Source organism: Procambarus clarkii, chromosome 33 (assembly GCF_040958095.1).
Source record: "Procambarus clarkii isolate CNS0578487 chromosome 33, FALCON_Pclarkii_2.0, whole genome shotgun sequence".
Taxonomy (NCBI): domain Eukaryota; kingdom Metazoa; phylum Arthropoda; class Malacostraca; order Decapoda; family Cambaridae; genus Procambarus; species Procambarus clarkii.
The window spans coordinates 30,502,317-30,521,940 of record NC_091182.1 but is presented as its reverse complement, the minus strand read 5'-3'; the positions used below and the strand labels follow the sequence as shown (position 1 = coordinate 30,521,940).

Sequence of the window (19,624 nt, the reverse complement as noted above, 5' to 3'; positions counted from 1 at the left end):
GCCAACAACTTCATTCATTTACCTAGTCTTGTTGAAGACTTTCTTCTCTCTGCTGGGCCCACTTTCAGATAAGTGCTGTTTGCTATCCCTGGAACTTTTAGTGCAGTATAGGGCCATTGTTATATTTTTGTTAAATTTTCTGTTGCATTTGTGTGTTTTATGCCACCTATCTTGCATATGCCCTGTGTTTTTGGCTTCCTGTTTTGTGTATAACCTGTTTTAAATTTAGCTCCAGCTGTGGGGGTTAGTTTTATCTTTCCTGTTGCCCGGCTTCTCTACAAGTTCTGGGTTTCCTCCAATTTGAGCCATTTCATTACAAGTCATCTTGCTTATGGGAAATGTGTGGGTTTGCTCTCCACTGTGAAGTCTGTTGATGAGGTGATAGCGGTCAGCTTCCCAGGTCATCCAGCTTCACTATCTCTTCATGGGAGCCGGTCGGCCGAGCGGAGAGCACACTGGACTTGTGATCCTGTGGTCCTGGGTTCGATCCCAGGCGCTGGCGAGAAACAATGGGCAGAGTTTCTTTCACCCTATGCCCCTGTTACCTAGCAGTAAAATAGGTACCTGGGTATTAGTCAGCTGTCATGGGCTGCTTCCTGGGGTTGGAGGCCTGGTCGAGGACCGGGCCGCGGGGACACTAAAAGCCCCGAAATCATCTCGAGATAACCTCAAGATATCTCGCCTGGTTTGGTGCCCCCCCCCCCATCCTCATTACTTTCTTGAAGCTGAGATTGCTACATAATAAAGGGTCACATCTGTCTCAGAAGTTCTGTCTGACTTACCTGGGATCAGAACCAGTACTTGGCCCCCCTTCCCACTCACATAGGCACAGGGAGTGGATGTCATTCTGCCACCCCACCAGAAGAAGCCTCCTGAAAGTCAGCAAAGGTTTACAGGCAACTGAAGGGTTCACAGAAGTTGAAGCCTCAAAACTGGCAAACAACTCTGCAAACAATTTACACAAAACAAAGGATTCACTCGAACCTCATTACAGTACTGCCAATTAGTCACCTCGTCACCTCGATTCTGGAGCTGATGAACAATCCACAGCAAATTGACAAGCTTGGACTGGGATTCATCAAGCAGTTACACAAGTACTTACAAACTTGTGCATTTTTCTAAATCTTTCAGGGCTTTGTTATAAACCGTTAGGTTTATAAGCCCCGAAGCACTAGAAGGCTGTTTATAACTATAACAATATTTGAGTGGGAAGTTTCGATGCTCATAAACTGTTTAATAAATGAAAAGTTGCCAAAGATTGAGAAAAGATGTACAAGTTCATAAGTAGATGCATAAGTGCTTGTTGAATCCTGGCTCTGGAGGGAGAGGGGGGGGGAATCAGGGAGCCACTGGGGGCTCCTGCAAAAAAAAAAAAGGGGGGGGGAGGACATTTTATTATTTACATTGCCAGGTTTCTGCAGGTAGCCCCCCCAGTGGCTTCTTGAAGCTTATGAACCACAGAATAAAAATAGAACTTACCAGGAAGGAGGAGAACCAGCAGACACTAGTACGAAGCAGAGAAACCAGGCCAGGAAACACAGCCCAAGGCAACACATAACCAACTGGGACCAGGGACATTAACTAAATACCAGGTCACCAGAACCTGTCAGAACACCAAAACCCTCTGAGCCTAAATATTACCCCAAAATGAAGATGGTGGCCAAAGCAGTGGATTTAACATTATGGGCCCAAGGGTAGGCCTCGGGCAAGAGTCAATGACACTGCAGATTACCTGAAAAATGCGAGACATGGAATGGAATCAAAGAAATGGGGTCAACCAATGAAGCGTGCACAGAGGCAGAACCAGTAACACCCAAGTTGCAGTGAAGGACCTCCACTGGTCACAACAAGTGATGCACCCCTGGCTGAACCAACCAAGCATCAATCAAGGGTTCCCTCTGAAAGCCTACCTGACATCCCCTTCTTTTTCTTGGGGGCTTGGCAAGGGTTCTGTTGGACCCGTATGATTGACTGGCGAGAGGTGTGTGCAGTCTTTCAGATGGTCTTGAGCAGTGGTTCTTAGGTTCACTCAGGGACTGCTTATTTGCTGCAGTACTCCCCAAGGATATGGGCAAGTGGCAGCTCCATGTGCTGTGTTTTGTGGCACCTTTCAACTTCATTAAGTGGGTCACTGAAGTAATGTATTAATTCTCATGTACTTCCAACACCTCATAAAGAGCGGGCAACAACATATTGGTCCTTACTCTCAATGAGGCAATGTAGCCACAAGAGCCTGGAGTATCAATTTTGGCCTAGGAGAGCAATGGAGGTGCTGCCTAGAAACTGACATTTCATTACACTTCACACTTCATTTTGATCTTGTATAATGTAAAAATCTATTTGTAAAACACTTGTTCAGAATTTGAGATAGAACAATGGTATTACTTCTTGCAGATCGGCATTCAGTACCCTACTGTCCAAGTGATTGGGCACCAATCTTTCCTCCTATCCCAGTTCCTTATCCTCATATCTCCTTCCATGTGCTATATAGTCATAACGACTTAGTGCTTTCTCCTGATAATTACCTTGCCTTAAATTAGCAAAGCTTGTGTGTGCATTTAGAGTTGTAGAAAATTTGATTGAACAATTTGATTAATGATGTAAAATTTAAAACTCATAATTTTTTTTACAGGCCTTAGATTTGTTAGACAAACTTCTCACACTTGATCCTAGCAAGAGAACCGATTCCTCTTCTGCTCTGGATCACGACTTCTTCTGGACAGATCCAATGCCTGGTGATCTGTCCAAGATGCTGTCACAACACACACAGGTATTGTCCAATTATCATGCGCTAATAATTTATATTACTGATGCTTCCTAGAGCTAGCCACCTGGATAGCTATACAAATATCATGTCACACCAGGCTCTTGTGGGCCATAAAATCCTTACTCCCTACTAGTTACACTACCCACTAGTTACTCCTGCACTACCAGGTGGCAGCCATGGCAGCTTAGGGTCTAGCCGGTGATGCCGAATCAGTTTTGTGTCTGGTGCAATCCAACGTAGAGCTAATTGTGTCGCTGCCACCTTCCTAGTCCTGATTTTTTTCTGATGAGTGTTGACTTTCACTGAGACACAGTCCTTATTTGTTCCAGTTGTTGGGGTCTAACTTCATGTGCATATCTTTTCAGTACCTTACTGTTGAATGGTCCTTGAGTTACTTATTTGCCTCAAGCTTGCATGTGCTTAGGTAGCTTTCCCTAGGCACTCTAGTGTTGCCCCTTCTCGATTAGGGTTATTTCCTGTGCGTGTTCTATTTTTATTTTATTTTATTTATATATACAAGAGTTCTTACTCTCTTGTAAGAACATTCTTGCATTTTTGTAAGAACATTCTTACATTCTAGTGTCTGTTCCTTTGAGAACATCTCCCTACTGGCTCTTCTGTTCTGGCTCTTCTTGGTTTGGGGCATGTATGCATGCTAGACTTGTTGCATGCTACCTATCCCATCTTTAGCTGTTTTTTTTCTTGTCATGATGGATTCGAAGTTTGTGCAATCATCCCCTCACCTGGTTCAGTTTTTATACCTGCCAGACCTAGCAACCCCCTGTGGGTCTTTGGTGTGGTTCGGATCTTCGTGTGAGAGAGCTACTTTTGCTGTGCGAATTTGTAGGATGTGCCCTAGTTTTGTTCCATTCTTTCTACCTCCACCGTGATGCCTGTTGAGTGGAGGAAAGCTTCCAACCCTCGGGACTGCAATTTGTGTCATTGTTGGATCTGATGTGTGTAAGCCCCATTATAGGGATGGGACTTATGGGGCAGCTGATGCATTGTGAAAGAGAATTGTCCTATTTGCATTCTTTGCAGTGCTACACTGGCTGGGATGCCCCAGAAATAGTTCTGCCAATGTTTCCTGGTGGGAGGGGGGAGGGCTTGCTCAGTGGTTCTGTTGCTAACCACCTGGATAGCTCCACACATCATTGTCACACTAGACTCCTGCAAGTCATCAAGTCATTAAAAGGCTGCAGTACTGGAGGCCAGAGGCCAAAACCTGGCCTCTGACATAAAAACATATACGACATAAAAACATAAAAACAGACTTCAGAGGTCATTTGTATTAGCAGGTGATGTTTATAAAGTGCACATTCATCAAGTGGACGTTTGACAAATGTCCACTTTGGAGAATGTACATGTGATTGGAGCCATGTTAACAGTTACTATTCATGTCGTAATATTTCCCATGCCCTATGGGCTGATTTTACTGAGGGAAACTTTAATTTCGACTGTCGTATAAAGGAAAACTACCAAAAAAACCTGTCTGTAAAGAGATTTAACCACATCTAGTATATTTACCCATGCCCTAGCCTTGAAATCTCATTTCCATAGGAAGCAGGGGCCCATCTTTTCCTGAACGGAAACCTCTGTTACTGGAAATAAAAAAGAACCACAGAATTTTGTTTTAAAAATGCTCAGTGGCTTAACCAAGGCTCCCCTCTTTATTCTAATCTTATGTCCATCTATGAAAATCATTAAAAAAGTGATTGGAGCCTATCAACACTTTCACATGCCCGGCAGGCGACCCACTGCGCACCGCGAGGTAGGGCGAGCGTTGAACGTGAGCACACAAACCACACACAAATGTGTTTTCTCTCTTTAGCTTTCTCACCTCAATTTTCATGCTACATCATTCATTCTGGTATCAAAGTATTTGCAATATCATGATGCACATTTTAAAACCAGTCCCATAATATTTGGACAGTCAATGGAATTTTCACAGATTTATTAATCCACGCAGTAGGCCGAGCGCCCATAAACCACACTCAAATGTTTATACTCTTTGAGCTTTCTTACCTCAATTTTTGTGCTACGTCATTCATTGTGGTATCAAATTGTTCGCAATATCATGGTGCCCATTTTAAAACCAGTCCCATATGCAGACAATAAATGGAATTTATACGAATGTATTAATTGATGACGGTGTTGCTGACATCAGGGCCTCTGCATATTTTGGTTTTGTGACGTTGAGACCGTCATCAGAACGCGAAAGTGTTAATTAAGAGAGTTACCATTCATACTGTTATACAGTATTTCCCATGATCTATGGACTGATTTTGCTAAGGTAATCTTTAATTTTAATCTATGATATGATGGGCAACTTTTCCACCAATCTGTGAAGTCTGTCCAAATATTCTAAGCAAATCCGCACATCACCTTTCCGTTAACTCTTGTTTGTGGAATGTGGCAAGAAAATCTGGCCTGGAAAGTGTGCGTACCGACCGGACAGCCGCCGAGTCAAGGTTCATTGAACCAAGATTCCACTGTATATTAGGATAACTGAAAGGTAGAGAGGACAGTCATTGGAAATTGCAAGGGGTCTTGCATCAGACCCGAAAGAACATTTATACAGTACTCAAAATGCTCTGCATATTAGTGGGTTTATGTATTGTACTTCTCTTGCCCCTCTCTCATCTCAAGATATACCTACAAATACTCTACTATGTATTAATGTATCATATGTATGTACTCTTGTATAATTAAAATATTATTATTGTTGTTATCATTAGGTTGGCTATGATCTATTATTCTCTTTTCAAAAACGTATAGGGCAGAACAGTACATAGTTTATATACATCCAGCATTTGGACAATCCTCTCAAAGATGGATCTTTATGCACTGTAGTTTTCATTCCTCTTACCATTTTTTTCAAGTAAGTTAGGCCATACTTAGCCTCATACTTGTGATAGTTTTGTTAAGCACAATATCTTTGGGTAGTTCTCCTTTTTATTTCATGGTATTTGTATCTATATAAATCTCTTTGCTTTCAGAGTATGTTTGAGTACTTGGCACCAGCAAGAAGACCGGGTGCATCAAACAGACCTGTGATTCAGCCTCGACAACCAGACAATGTGTCGTCTTACCAGGAACGTGTATATTAAGGAGGAACATGAGCTTTAAAATTAGAGTAATTAGATTTTTAATGTTAATTTTTTGTACAGTATATTCCTGGTTTATGGGCAGTTAGTGTTGGTGCTCATGGGTAAAATGCATAATCATTCATTTGACTTGCAATGCTTTTCTAGATATCACAAAAGCTAGCATCTACATTCAGAATACTGTATATTGATCCAAAATTTTACATATATTCAATTTAGGATCAAATGTGATGACAAACTGGTATTCTTTGGCTCTCAGGATTTTATGTTTTGAAGATAAATGGTTTTTATCTTTAAATGGATATTAAATAGTTGTGTGAGATTATATTAAAGGTAACTTTAGAAATCTGTTTTTTTTCACAGAATTCATATAGGTCTTCAGTGTTTGCTTCCGTATATGGTAATTATTATTGTAAAATGCTTTTGTATTCTATATATTAAAAAAAGATGTCATCAGTAATATGCATATTTCCTTAAATTCTCAAGGAAATAGTTTTTTTATGTTTACTGTCCAAATATGAAAAACATTGTTTTTAATCAAGGACAGAATTTCAGTGATCATATACAATAGGCATCCCATCCTCCTAAATTGAAAGTACAGTACTTAAAAGTAACAATATGGTGGAAAGTACCAATATGTAGTGATTGACCACCAGAAAGTTTACTTTAGTATTACTGAATTTGGACTCGCCAGACACTGTTTTAATTGTTTAAGTGTAACCTAGGCTAACCTAACCTCTTAGCAATTCTTGGCCTAATACTTGCTATCTAATAGAGTATATATATGTACTATACTAGGCCTAGGAATATTTCAGTTTGATTTTTAGGTTTATTTTTTCCTGACTATGAAATTAATAGTACAAAAAGCGGTTTACCGGTAGATCATCACTACATATTGGTACTTCTCACGACATAGGTACTATAAGTACTTTCTATGATTTCGGGAGGGATGGGTTCACAGTATCATAGAAAATGTTGAAAACTGTTGAAATTTTCCTATTGGTGTAAACTAGTAGTATCCGTTGTTGACTTCTTGTAAGTATTAAATGTTTTAGTTTTGACTTACTGAGAAAGTGTCTTGTTACTGCTAAAAGTAATCTAACCTTCTCAGTAGTTCACACTTCAGGAAATGATACAAACTTGTTGGGATTCAGAGATTTTTAGATCCATGTGTAATTTTTATTAAATGTAAAGATAACTTACAAGCGGGCATTGTTAGAATGCCTTGGAAATATGAAACATAATGATGATAATCATTACATGAAAAGATGTCAACATAGTGCCATATGAAAATAAATCATTGCTGGGAACGTTGCTGTATCAAATCTCTGTACTATGCTGTATCTATCCCTGGTAAACTCGACTTCACACACACACTGTCCTAATTAAACTCGGTTTCACATACTGAGATGCCATATTCTAAGCACCTCATTGTTGTTACTTTGTGTTGCTTAAAATATTTAACTTTTTTTTTTTTTTTTAACGAGGCTATCATCAGCTTTTTGTGGTTGCTTTTAAAATAGCTGTATGACTTTGTTGATCTTGTAAATATTGCTTTTCCACATGGTGATCTGCCATGCATTCTCAAACTGTCTTGTTTCTTTATAAATTGCTTCACTTGTTGCTACCTCTGTAGTGTATAAGATATGGTGAATAGGTGTTATTTTGTAATATCTTTAACTTTTTTTTTTGTATTGTTTTCTTGTCTTTTCTGACTGTTACCTTTCTGCCACTTGAAATTCAAATATGGGATAATTATGGTGACGATATCTAAGGGGCCGGCTCCACTTCATATAATTTTAAACTTTTGGTAAGTGAAACTTTTAACACATGATTTTTTATAGCCAAACCACTATGTTTCAACAATTGGTTGAAGTTTTGCTGCAGAGCCCTTAGCTATAGGTATGGGAGGTGCTTAGTGGCCAAAATGCTCTGCCTTTACTTTGAAGCTAACACGGAACAAGTCATGTGTGTGCAGAAAAAATAAGTAGCCATCAACTAGCTCTAAAAGAATAGTTATTATAAAATATTTGTTTAGGACTAACTCATGAAGGAAGGTCATTGATACATAAATTCTTCACATATACAATTATAATTTTTATCCAGAATGTTGCAGATGTGTATAGTATGAAAAACAAGGAATTCATGCTCTCTTTTTCTTACTCTGTAACACTGTGAAAGAAACAAAACAGACTAAAGATAGGGACAGGACAGGAAGCCAACATCATCTTGAGGTTATCATGAGATGGTTTCGGGGCTTAGCGTCCCCGTGGCCCAATCCTCGACCAGGCCTTATGTTTGTTACACACCCCCAGGAAGCAGCCCGTAGCAGCTGTCTAACTCCCAGGTACCTGTTTACTGCTAGGTGAACAGGGACATCAGAGTGAAAAAACTTTGCCCATTTGTCTCCACCTCCACCGGGGATCGAACCCGGAACCTCAGGACTACGAATCCGATGCGCTGTCCACTCGGATGTCAGAGAGGACAGGGAAACGGAGATTAGAGGTGAGGAAGCGAGAAGAAAAACCTGGGTGTAACAGGTACTCCCCTTAGTTCATTATACAGTAAATCATTCTGATGCCTTTATACATTTTTGTTTTTGTACATACAGTGGTCTACTATGCAAAGCTCCATATATTTCAAGATTAAATGAAGGATAAAGTTATGGGCAGGAAAAATGACTTGAAACTCCTGTGAATCACATAATATATATACAGTATTGGAAATTATACTTCACTTTTACTTATGGTGCTAAATGCTTATAATTCATTACATCCTTAACATGTGTAATATGGAGTAATGTTTAAATATTTTGGTAGAGGCTAGATGGATATCTTTGACTTAATTATTTCAACAGTTTATCATTGATTAGGATGGTTTTTGAACAAATCCACAAGGGCCGCCGTGACTAGGGTTTGAACCTACGTCCGAGAGGATCGCAGACGCGCCTTAATCGACTGAGCTACAACATGATATAAGAATTAAGTAGATTAATTTGTTCCTTTTAATTAAGCCGATTAATTAAACAGTCGATTAAGGCGCGTCTAGGATACTCTCGGACGTAGGTTCGAACCCTCGTCACGGCCCTTGTGGATTTGTTGTTTGATGCATCACGCTATTGTGATGTCTGTGTGTAATAATGGTTTTTGTTTTAACCTGTAACTGGTTTTGAGAGTTTTGCTACTCACCACCTGACATGAGAGAGGCTTTTCTGGTGATGTTATCAGCCAGACTATTTAGTTCTTGAGGCCAGCAGGCCAATATTGCCATCACAGCCTGGATGATTTGCTAGTTCAGCAGCTCCTCGACTTTCCTGTTGAAGCATTTTTTTCATTATTTCTGGAATATAAGGAAAAATAGGGCTTAAACCAGATGACATTGATTTTTTCCAACTTATTTCAGTGACTTCTGCCTAATTATTTTCATAACATTATTTATGCAATTTAAAACTACAAGTATAGAGAAATTTGATGATTTACATTTTGGTCTGTAAATGGCTGTACTGGAATATGAAAATTTCTTTATTGCACATGTCTTTGCTACAGCTCATATCTTAATTTTATACTTGGAAAGCCCCATTTCTTAAATTTAGTGAAGCCCGAACTTGTAAAGTGATGTCTTTACTCCCACTTTCCTGCAACGTAAAGTGGTGTCTTTGCTCCCCCCTTTCCTGAAACTACTTTTTGTTAAACATTTCCACCGTCATTCTTACTACTTGGTACTGTTCTAATTATGGACGGGTCAGAATCTGCTAAAGGTATTGACATATCCATTATCTTAACTAATCAATCCTTTGTGTGCCACCTACCTCCAGAGCAGTATTTTTGCCGGAGAACTTTATGATATTTGCTCTAAGACGATTATATTTCATGAGTTGATTATCAATGGTCATTGTGGTTAACTCTTGAAGTACTCTCATAGCCTTGGAGTCTTTTCACCCTTTTCACTGCTGATATCAATAAAATAGCAAATACCAGTTATAAAATAAATCTACTCGTACTAATTTTGTCTCCTACAAGCTAATTTCTTACTCAGATTTCTATCTTGTTCTTAATGTGATTTGCAGTCTTTGGAGAGATAAGTGTTAGATTGTTAGTTAGTGTAACAAACTGCATTTACTTTCATCAAATGTGTCCTATTCCTGACGCCTTTATCTTATAACTGAAATAGAAAGTGGAAATTATCTCTCGCTTGATTATGTATTGGCTCTATAAGATTAACTGTAGGACACAATGGAACATAGACCTGCACCATAATGTCAGACCTGCATCGTTCTGCTTGTGGTCACTCATCTCCTGGTGAAATGTCTCGACTTTCTGGATTACTGGAAGTTTTTCTCTCCTGCTATTCCTTTTCATCAGACATCCCTTGATAAAATCCTCAGGAAATCCAGCTCCTATAGCAGTGGCCATTGTGTTAGCAGTTACTACCAGAGGTAAAACTGCTCTCATATTGGCATTCTGAATGACATCTAGGAACTCTTGACTGTTCTGTTCTAATAGACAGTACTAAATTAGCATTGACTTTTGATTAAGTACTTGTCATGGATAGTAGGTATGTTTAAGGTAGTGATCCCAAAAAAAATTTTGAACAATTAATATACGTCTTTTAGTGCATTACTATTCACAAATCATGTAACGTACTTTTGGCTGTTAATCATCTCTGGCGTCTAAGTTTAAAATCAGCATTGCCTCTTACCTCATTACCCACTTCTCATGTAGTATGGTAGTGAAGACTCGTCGTACAGGAAAATAAAAATCTTCAAAAGATGAAAAGTTAGAAAATATTGGTGTTGTATCTGATCTTGGGCAATATATTATTCACTATTCCGAAAACATCGCAACTTGGCAAAATATTCAGAGTTGTATTTAATCCATTTCATAATTTAAGTATTGAAGTATTACATAGGAATTACCACAGCAAATCATGTCATTTCTTCTCGCCAAACATTATAGTCAGTCATATTGTGATTTTTTGTATGCCTTGTTCACAAGTATACAATATATTGTCACTTTTACATTATTTTCATGTATACCATAATGTAATTTATTGCGCATTGTTCACATGTAAACAATAGTCATTTCTTGTGCAGTTTTCACATGTACCATATTGTCATTTCTCGTTCATTGTTCATATATATACCATATCATCACTTCTCATGCATTGCTCACATGCAGTATGTACCATATAATTACTCATGTGCAGACTTACATATTATGTACTCATATATTGTTCCATGTATACAGTATTGTCACCTCTCTTCCATTGTTCACATGCTTACCATATTTTTAAGCATACTGTATCTGTCCTCTGTGTTCTGGGCCTTCCTCTCTTCCAATCCTGATATTCACTTACGTGCACTTGCCCATTCATTCCTTAAAAATTTATTCTTTATGACCATAGCACATTCTACCCACTTCTACAGGTCTGTAAACTGAAGCCCATATTTCTAAAATACAAGTGTAATCATTGCATACCAGATCTGTCTTTGTTTCTTCTGGAATTGGCAAAGCGTTAAAGAAAACTTTCAGCCAGCAAAGTGGTCTACTTCGTCAGTTCATAACTGAGGGTTCAAGTCCAGGGCAGGACAGAGACCATTGGGCACATTTTTTCTTAATGATATATATCACTAAGAACTCTAAGTGACCCGACCAGGATTCGAACCCGCGCTGCTCAGGATCAACCCTAAATGTACTCAGTACTGTGATCACCTCAGTTGAGAGGTGGTCACAGTGCTGCAGATGCATTGTTCCACTAACAGTTGCCCACCACCTTAGAAGGTCCTGATTTTTAGGTGATTACACTTTGTGCTTTCCCAGTGTTCCTTTGAGTCGTATGTCCCTTGATGAAGTCCTCGGTGAATATGATACAGTACCTTTAATGCTTTTTTTTTTTTTTTTTTGTATCTCTTTGCTCTCATATGGATATCCTTAATGATATCTAGGAACTTGTGAAAATTCTGTGTCACAGACAGTGCAAAATATTCTTTCAGGCTTCTTACCTTCTTTTGATAATTGCTTAAATGGGTTCTGTAGTCTTTTTACAACAATTTTCACTGCATTGTGAAAGGTTCATGGTTTTTATGTTTTCACATAAAATATAACACGTCTTCAGATTTGGTACACAAATGCTTTGTGAACTGTGTGCTTATTGCTTAGTGTCTTCCGTGCCTTCCTATGATCAATCACTATTATGAGTGCATATTTATTTCTGATCAGAATGAAGAATTCAAGGAAATTTCTTTATATCTTGTACATCTCTTTGGATTATATAGTATTGTATGTTTCTTTAAGACATTAGCAGGTCTTGGGAGTTTTAAATTTTGTTGTATATTTTGGATATCATGTTTTTGGTTTATAAATATATTCCTGGGCTAAATTCCTTCATTTCTAATACAAACTTCCTTTGAAAACTTTCAGTTTTGGCTTCCTGCATTCTTAGGGGGTTCTGTAGCTATTTTGAGAAAAGTTTGCAGAACTAAAAAAAAAAATTTCTTTTTAATGGTGGAGTTGTTGTTTCTGGTCTTAAATTACCTGGTTTTCTAACCCATGGTGGCAGTTGCAGAAACCATTATTTTTGTCTTAATACAGTAAACCATATCCCAACACCTGAATCACAACTTTTTGTTATGTGGGCCATTGCTATCTCAGTGCTTCCACTGAAGCACTGTATTTTGATATGTAATTGTCATGAGATAACATGTTTTACTTTTATCATTTATATAATCTTGTTTTGAATGATTTTGAATTAGCTTTTTCATTTTAACCGAGAGCCATTATTTCTGTCTAGTGATTTATTACACATACGACTAATTTCCTGATGGCAGTTATTTTGCCTTGTTTCTGGTTATTGTCTAACAGCACTAATGGAATTATAATTTATATATACACGTTTGCATTGGGATCATTCATTGTGCTACTTAGTTTTTGGATTGCCCTGCTCCATGATGACATTTCTGGAGTGCACTCCTTAATATTATTCAATGGTGCTATTTTGATAATGCTATTACCAGTTTGCTCTCATGAAGTGTGCAGACAGTCTTGATGAAGACAGAACTTACATACTAGAGATGAGATATATATTGGAGGAGGTATTACAGTGCAGTACTTTATACTAGAGGCAAGATTTACATGGTGGATCTGATCAAGATGATCATGGTATCATGATCACAAATCACTTGCATGTTGAAAAGGAATATTAGTTGATATTTGCCATATTTAAAAGACTGTGGTGAAGGCATTACTTTCAAAATATGCTTAGTGCTTGTGTTGTGTACATACGGCTTTTCTTATGGAAACAGGGTTCGTGTTTTGGAGACAGTTAGTGTAATAGAAATGGGGTGTGTGTGTGTAATGGAGATGATGGTGGATATAATCTTATGTAAATGAAATAACACTGAAATGGTGAAGGTAAGGCTTTTATAACAGCATTTTTGTCATTGGATACTACTGTATTTTAGTCAAAAAATATTTAACTGTAGTGCAGATGTAGCTCAATTAGTGATGTTTGCATTTAACGTTTATAAACCCATTTTATGAAATGGGGCTTTGACACGGCACAGAGATTAATGTGGGGAGGTAGGACAGGAATATTAATACCTGGGTGGAATCTTAAAATGCCACATGATTATATATGGCTTCTAGCATTAAGTATCTCTTATAGGTAGGTTATGGTGAAGTGGAGTGAAATAACGCAAAGTACATAAAGAGAGAGTTAATTCTTGCATGTCTCATAATTAAAAGATTTTAAATTATAATATATTTCAAACTTGGCATCATGAAATACTATGTTCCTGTAACTAAACAAGAAGGATTAGCTTAGTCTGTTGCTGGCTTCCTGATGCCTACCTTACTATTAGGACCAAATTCATGAATGAGTTCATTAAAGTCTTCAGGGCTATCACAGTGCACTACCATGTTGCATATGTATCTTGTCCTAAACTTTTCTTATAAAATGAGGATAAATAAAAATTAATAAGTTTTAGTTACTAGAACATATATGAAATAAAATATAATATGCAGTATTGTTCTTTCTTGCAAAACTGGCTTTATTCTTACATATGCTATTATTTTCTCTGATATGCTTGTTAAATTTCTGGGCCCCATTTATTAAACATGTAAAGATTGTATTATTAAAAAAAGAAAATATGCTTAAAGTAATTTATAGGTCATTGGTATTTAGGTTGTGGAAAGATAGTCATCAGTGCTGGGATTAAATCATTGGATTGGGATAATGTTTGTATAATATGAAATTGACTTATTCATGGTGATTGCTCTTGTGTGTGAGGCCTAAAGTAGCTGTGTTTAAAATATAGCATTAATAAGCATGATTTAAAATGGTACTCTATTATGTATCTATAACACTGTTGGCAACAGGCAAGAAGTTGTGTGCAGGAGTAAAGGAGAGTAATACATGGTAAACCTCTTGATGCACATCTCTCTGCTGTTTGAAAAAGGATTAACTATATAAAATACTGCTGAAAATGGAAAATTAAGGTACTTAAAACTGTAAATATAGTATTTAATTGATCAGATGATCACTGGAGCCGATTTAGTGGCTCTTAAGGGAGGAAGGCAATATGGTTTGTGAGCTGCCCAAAAATATGGAAGTTTAATTCAAATTTAAATATGATAATGGAGTATAATCATCTAGCAGAGCCAATGAAAAAGCAGTTAACATAAGCAGGCGATGAGTCACAATAACGTGGCTAAAATAAGTTGACCAGACCACACACTAGAAGGTGAAAAGACGACGACGTCTGAAGACAATCGACTTGAGAGTGGTCCAGGATGGACTGAAACGTCGTCATCCCTTCACCTTCTAGTGTGTGGTCTGGTCAACAGTTAACATAAGTGAATGTATAGTCTGAAGCAAAGATAGGGGAAGTGCAGACCATTGACGTGGTTGTTCATGGAGGCAAGTGCCCGGTATTGAACTAAGAGTAAAAAAATATGCAAATAGTATTTTGAGCTATTGTACATAAAGTGGTTGCAAACTAAAAGTTCTAATAGTTTTCATGTTAATAAGTAGGAGTACTGTAGGTGCAAGAGGTGGCCATAGATGAAATGATAGGCAAAAAAATATTGCATGATTGTGTGATAGGTGAGTTAGGACATATAAATAATTGCATTGCATGGTGAAAGGTGTGTATGATATGGCTAACAACCTGGCTACCCAGCTGGGGGGATGGACGCTGAACCATGTGTATGTGTCTCTACATGTATTTATGTATGTATGTAATGTAAGTATTTAGATATTAGTAACATAATTTTTTGCCTCATAAAATATAACTTTGTTTACCATAATTGTCAGCTTTTAATATAGAGTACTTGATCATAAAGAGTAGGTGAAGTAAGAGACTTTCACTTCTGTGTAATATATTGCATGAAAAAGGTTTTTGTTGTTTCCTCATTGTGTTTTATGTTTGTTTTATATGGTAATGACAGTTTAAAGTTGTTCATATAAAACCTACTGTACTATATGCTCAAAGGGAGAGTTCCTCGCCTAATCACTATATACGCATGGTCTTCACTTGGTTGTGTTGTATCCTCCATGCTCATCACTTGAATTACCTTTTATAACATTACTGAAACTTTTTTTTTATATTAGCAGTGGACATAGATGTTGATTATTTTATTCAAGGGGTATGTTAACTGTGTAATGACCAAAGGAAAAGAGATCTTGTCTTTGTCATTCAAAGACTTCACAGTACTGCAGCTTGAATGCTTTCAAATTATTGTATAATTTATTAGTACTGTATATGGAAATATTTCTTTGGGGGAAATGAACAAGTTTAATGCTAATTTAAATTTTGAATTGCTTACAGGTAATAACAGTATATTAGTATTGTACTGTATATACAGAGTACATTAAGCAATTTGAGAGTGCATCAATGTTTTAAGGTGCCTTTATTCTCTTCATTAAACTTAAAATTCATTATTTTTGTCAAGCATTAATAGTTTTTCGCAAAATACCTTATTCGAAGTAAATGTAATATGAATTTCCTTTGATAGTTCTGTACAGTTCATTTATCAAATGAAAATAATTTTCACCATGTTGCCTACATTTTTATCTGAAACGATAAAGAAGTTTTAAGTTGTCATATGTGAAATTGAGTTTTATGATAATTTTTTTTTAAATCCATTAACTTGTATAATCTGCTATATAGTATTTTCATCTGTTTTCCTTAAAAGATGATTATTTTAAATGGGCTTATTTAATATAATCTACACTGAAATTTAAATAGGTACTTATGAATGATATCATCTTGACTGGAATACAGACATAATTATGTTCCCTAATAATGTATGGAGCATGATTATTTACATAAATTTTGTTGTGATTTAGTAGATGTATTATACTACACGTATGTCAATTTGAGACGCGACAAAAATTTCATCCTGTTCCATCTAAGGATATACCTGTATTGAATTGCTTAACAAACTGGTTTCTTTTTGTCTTTAATTTGTGAGTTAAATTAAACAACCAATAGGCAAGTTTTGCAGATACTCAAGGTACGAAACAATTAACAAGTTACTACATTAGGCCTACTAATAACCGAGATAACCAAGATACTATGTATAGAAACACCATGAGAAGAGTTGATTTGGCATTTCTATAAATTGTCGTTATATTGTTTTCTCTTCAACCATGTGTTCTACTGTTATCATAGCTCTATTACCATGATGACTATGTTATTTCAAACACGATATTCTTTTGTCATTTTTTTTAATATGTTATATTGATTAATTACAAGTATTGTTTATTAAATTATTCTGCAAAACTAGTGTTGACTGCTGTGATGATAATACTGAATGATAAATATACAGTAATTGATTATGACCTGTAAATTTATTTCAGCTCAACAGGGTGTCATATTTTATATATATATAAATATATAATAAGTGTGTGTGTGTGTTAGGGGGGGGTCTCTCACAAACACCGAACATCTCATGCTGGTAGAAATCATTTCTACTCGATTAAAGAAATATCTAATAAAAATTACATAAAATCTTAAGAGTAATGGGAGGTAATTGCTACAAAATAACAAAATAAGGGAGGAATTAATACATTGCTACCATAATTTCCTTGTACCGATTCCTTTGTAATGCAAGCAGCGAGGTGTATGCACACACACACACACACACACACACGCATGCATGCATGATAACTAAACCTGGGCTAAGTCTCAAATGCAAGAAAAGACACGTGGTTGGAACACTTCTAGAGTCTGTAGTACTTGGCAACCTACATTAAAAAGCAACATACAAATTGTATATTATAATTTATAATACGAGTACAAGTCCATTTAAGCATTCCTAAAAAAAAAATAATGTTTATACTGTAACTAAAAACATGAGTTTATCCAAGCGTGAAATAAAAAGTGGGAATGCACTTGCTGAATCAGCTGGGTGAATTTTGGCAACTTTTTCTAACACTCAAGATTTATCAGAATCATATTTTGGCTAGGGAATAGTGCAGTTAATCTTTGACTGTATTGTGGTAAAATTAACCAAGGTATGTCCAGTTCCCAATTCTTCATAGCAGTCTAAAGGTTTCAATCTGTTCTTTTGACGCTACACAGGACATTAGTATAGGACTAATTTGAACCTGCGATATGCAGGATTAAGAAATAATAAGATATATTGAGGTTGGGTTGCTAAGCTGGTTTTGGTTGAACATCTTGTTTAATAAAGTGCAGGCCTACTTAACTTAAAACATTAAATTATCGATTTTTATGAAATTTTAGTTTATTAAGCAACTGTTAGGATGGATTATATATATATATATGTATATTATATATATATATAATCTAAAAATTTGATTTACAAAGTTCTCAGCTTAAGTTGATGAACTAGGCAACATGTGAAGGCTGAAGGGGTTAATTCCCAGGTTTGTTGTTGCCCAAGGACCATTGTGGCATCTTGCTCTGTAGACAAGGAGTAAAGTATTTCCTTGGTCTTGAGTACATTATCTTTATCTAGTTTTATTATTAGAATATATACTTTTTTATTCACAATAAATATACATCTGTGATATCAAAAGCATGTTAAGACCTTTATACTTGTGACTCATGTTGGGTCTTAGTAAATCTGGCATTTTATTCCTTGTTTCATTGTTCCCAGCAAACCACCGTACAGTATTTGAAATGGACTTCCCTCATGATTGTTGGTACCTGACCAGCCTCTGGTCACCTCTCCTTTCCCATCCTGCCTTTTCTGTGGCAGTGGCTATTACTATTTCACCCAGTATGACCAACTCTATTCCTTTTGAATACTTCAGTGTAACTATGGCACCATATACCTGATTATTCCAGAAGGCTGTGGCATCATACACTTTATCGACTGATAAGTACAGTACTTGCTTAACTATTACTGTACTGGTTTACTGCAATAATTGTGGCTGTGGCCTGCCTGCATTCTCATGGTCCTGTGTTCATATCAAAATAGAGCAGGCTATTCTGCCCGTCCAACTTTTCTGTGTAGAAGTGAATAATAAAGGTCTGCAAAGTTGTCACTTTTCTTGGATATGCAGGACAGATTAGCCTGCTTTTGATACTATAACAAATCAATTGGATAGCACATCTCATGATTAAATGCTTTCATAAGAAAACCTTCCAGCTATTCAGGCAGAATGAGAAGAAAAGAATATTGATGCAGAGGCAGATGTTGCTGAAACTGAAAAAAGGTAATGTATAGTATTGATTCTAAGCTTGTATTTCCTGGTTTTATACTTAAAAGTCCAAATAAAAGTAACAGCAGAAAGTTCAACAGAACTTGAACTGTTCAACAGTTCAACAGAACTACTTGTACTGACAGCAAAGAAAGACATAGTGAGATGTCAAAATAAATATTTGCAAATATTTTGCTAAGGGAATAGGAAGATATAGACATAAAAGCCGTAAATACCAAGATTTTTTTAATTTCAAAATCAAACTGAAAAAGATTATCAAGGCAAATGGAGGGGGGGGGGCCTCGACAAGCCGCCGGCTTCCTGTTCTCGTAGAGGCCACTAGTGGAAGTAACCCCTCAGGTAAATATTGAAAACAAATCACTGATGATGCAAGAGACAACCACGCCACATTTCTCCTAACCAGCATTAACAAACCTCCATTAGAAGCAATTAAAATTAGCTTCAGATTACCTACAGAAGTTTCTTTAAGCAACAGAAACTCGGAAAATAAACTCGTATATATGCAAACATATGGCAGTTTATTAAAGGGATACTTCACTCGTTCAATAAAGACAAATATGGGAAGAAATACAGGACAGAGGGGGGGTCAATCTTATCGAATTTTCTAAGAGGTATTCTTCAATGCTTTCTAAGATAACAAAAAAGTCACGGCAATCTACTATGAAAATAAATCTAATCAAGTAAAGGATAACATGAAAAAAAGATATTAGGATAAAAAAAAACTATTTGTAACTGGAAATGGTGGAATGTTATCAGCCGCTGACACTGGAACTATATTCAATATTTTCTTCTCATCCCTTGTGCTTATAATTGCGACCCCCAACTACCGGCACCGGTGACAGGCGCCGTCTACATGTAGGAGAGGTAGAAATAGCCTAAGCTGCTCTATCCCTTTGAGATGTATTTTTTCTTGTCTCAATAAACATACTTGAACTAGCGGTCTACATTTGTGTCAAATCTAATAAAGTGTAACATATGAATGTGAAGTATATTATAAAAAGGTTATCGAAAATATCAGTCATAATCAATACTGTCGTATACGAAAATTCCATTGAGA

At 36.7% G+C, this 19,624-nt stretch overlaps 1 protein-coding gene across 4 annotated transcripts in view; it reads left to right on the top strand.

Annotated features, from left to right (window-relative positions):
- Positions 1-17,977, top strand: part of LOC123765295 (cyclin-dependent kinase 9) — a 37,559-nt gene extending 19,582 nt beyond the window's left edge. For 3 of the 4 annotated variants that reach the window (XM_069335517.1, XM_045753845.2, XM_069335518.1), the window contains 2 exons: positions 2,633-2,770; positions 5,767-17,977. In XM_069335517.1, the coding sequence (XP_069191618.1) occupies positions 2,633-2,770; positions 5,767-5,877 (249 nt within the window). In that variant the 3' untranslated portion in view covers positions 5,878-17,977. The remainder of the gene's footprint in view (positions 1-2,632; positions 2,771-5,766) is intronic. The other variant, XR_006773700.2, reaches the window with a different exon arrangement.
- Positions 17,978-19,624: the final 1,647 nt, after the last annotated feature.